At 41.4% G+C, this 1,023-nt stretch overlaps 1 protein-coding gene across 1 annotated transcript; it reads left to right on the top strand.

Moving 5' to 3' along the window:
• Positions 1-130: 130 nt before the first annotated feature.
• On the top strand, positions 131-691 carry GNI_239510 (enzymatic polyprotein; the record flags this gene model as incomplete). Its single annotated transcript, XM_011136461.1, has 1 exon — positions 131-691. The coding sequence occupies one exon, from the start codon at positions 131-133 to the stop codon at positions 689-691; it is 561 nt and encodes a 186-aa protein (XP_011134763.1).
• Positions 692-1,023: the final 332 nt, after the last annotated feature.

The raw sequence follows: 1,023 nt of genomic DNA, 5'->3' as shown, positions 1-1,023 counted from the left end.
CATAGAAGAGATTGAATTCTTAGGTTTCAATATAAAGGCAGGCAAGTTAACTCCGCCTGTCGAATCCATCAATGCTATTAATGCGATCAAGGTCCCACATGATACTACTACCATCCGTCGATTCTTAGGGATGGTTGGGTATTTCAGGAGTTTCATACAAGGGTTTGCTGAAATTACAGGGCCACTCTACGAACTACTTCAAAAGGATACTACTTTCAAGATGACTACTGAAAGACTTAATGCTTTTCACCAATTACAAAAGGCTCTGACAGAATGCCCTACTCTTACAAACCCACATCCGAGCTGGCCATATGTGCTAGATACCGATGCTTCTACTACTGCCATTGGGGCATGCTTAATGCAAATGGATGATCTACATAATCTACATCCTGTTCGTTTTGGATCCCGACGGTTAACAGCTGCTGAGCGAAATTGGCCAATCTATGAATTAGAAGGATTCGCTGTCGTTCATTTCATATTAGCTATTCGACCATACTTAATTGGTCGAACTTTTACCGTGAGGTCTGACCATAAGCCTCTTCAATGGCTGTGGAAAATCGATAAGCCTAGACTTGCTAGATGGTCTATGGCACTACAGCAATTTGACTTTAAGATCATATACAGCCCAGGTACCGCTCAAGAGCAAGTCGATATATTCACCAGAGATGTTAAGTTTACCAAGGCAGATTAATTTGTCGATAAACATCTCGGAAGTATCAGTGTGAAGAGTGCGATTAAGACAATTGAAGATCGTGCTGCTCGTCAGAAAGAAAGACTAGTTGGTGAAGATATTACTAATATTCCGGTGAAGACGAGATCAAAAGTCGACACTACGTCTGTGCCGTTAAATACATCCGAAGTCAAATTCCCTAGCATGGAAGAATTCACTACTGCTGCTACAAATGCTACCACAATACCTGAAGGCTGTATCATTCAAGAAAACCTACTCATCTATGCAAAGACTGGGCTGATGTATGTCCCAGAGGAACTTAGAGGCAAAATACTTTACTACTACCACTACAG

Source organism: Gregarina niphandrodes, assembly GCF_000223845.1.
Source record: "Gregarina niphandrodes unplaced genomic scaffold scaffold00904, whole genome shotgun sequence".
Classification (NCBI taxonomy): Eukaryota; Apicomplexa; class Conoidasida; order Eugregarinorida; family Gregarinidae; genus Gregarina; species Gregarina niphandrodes.
This window is presented reverse-complemented; position numbering and strand designations above follow the sequence as displayed.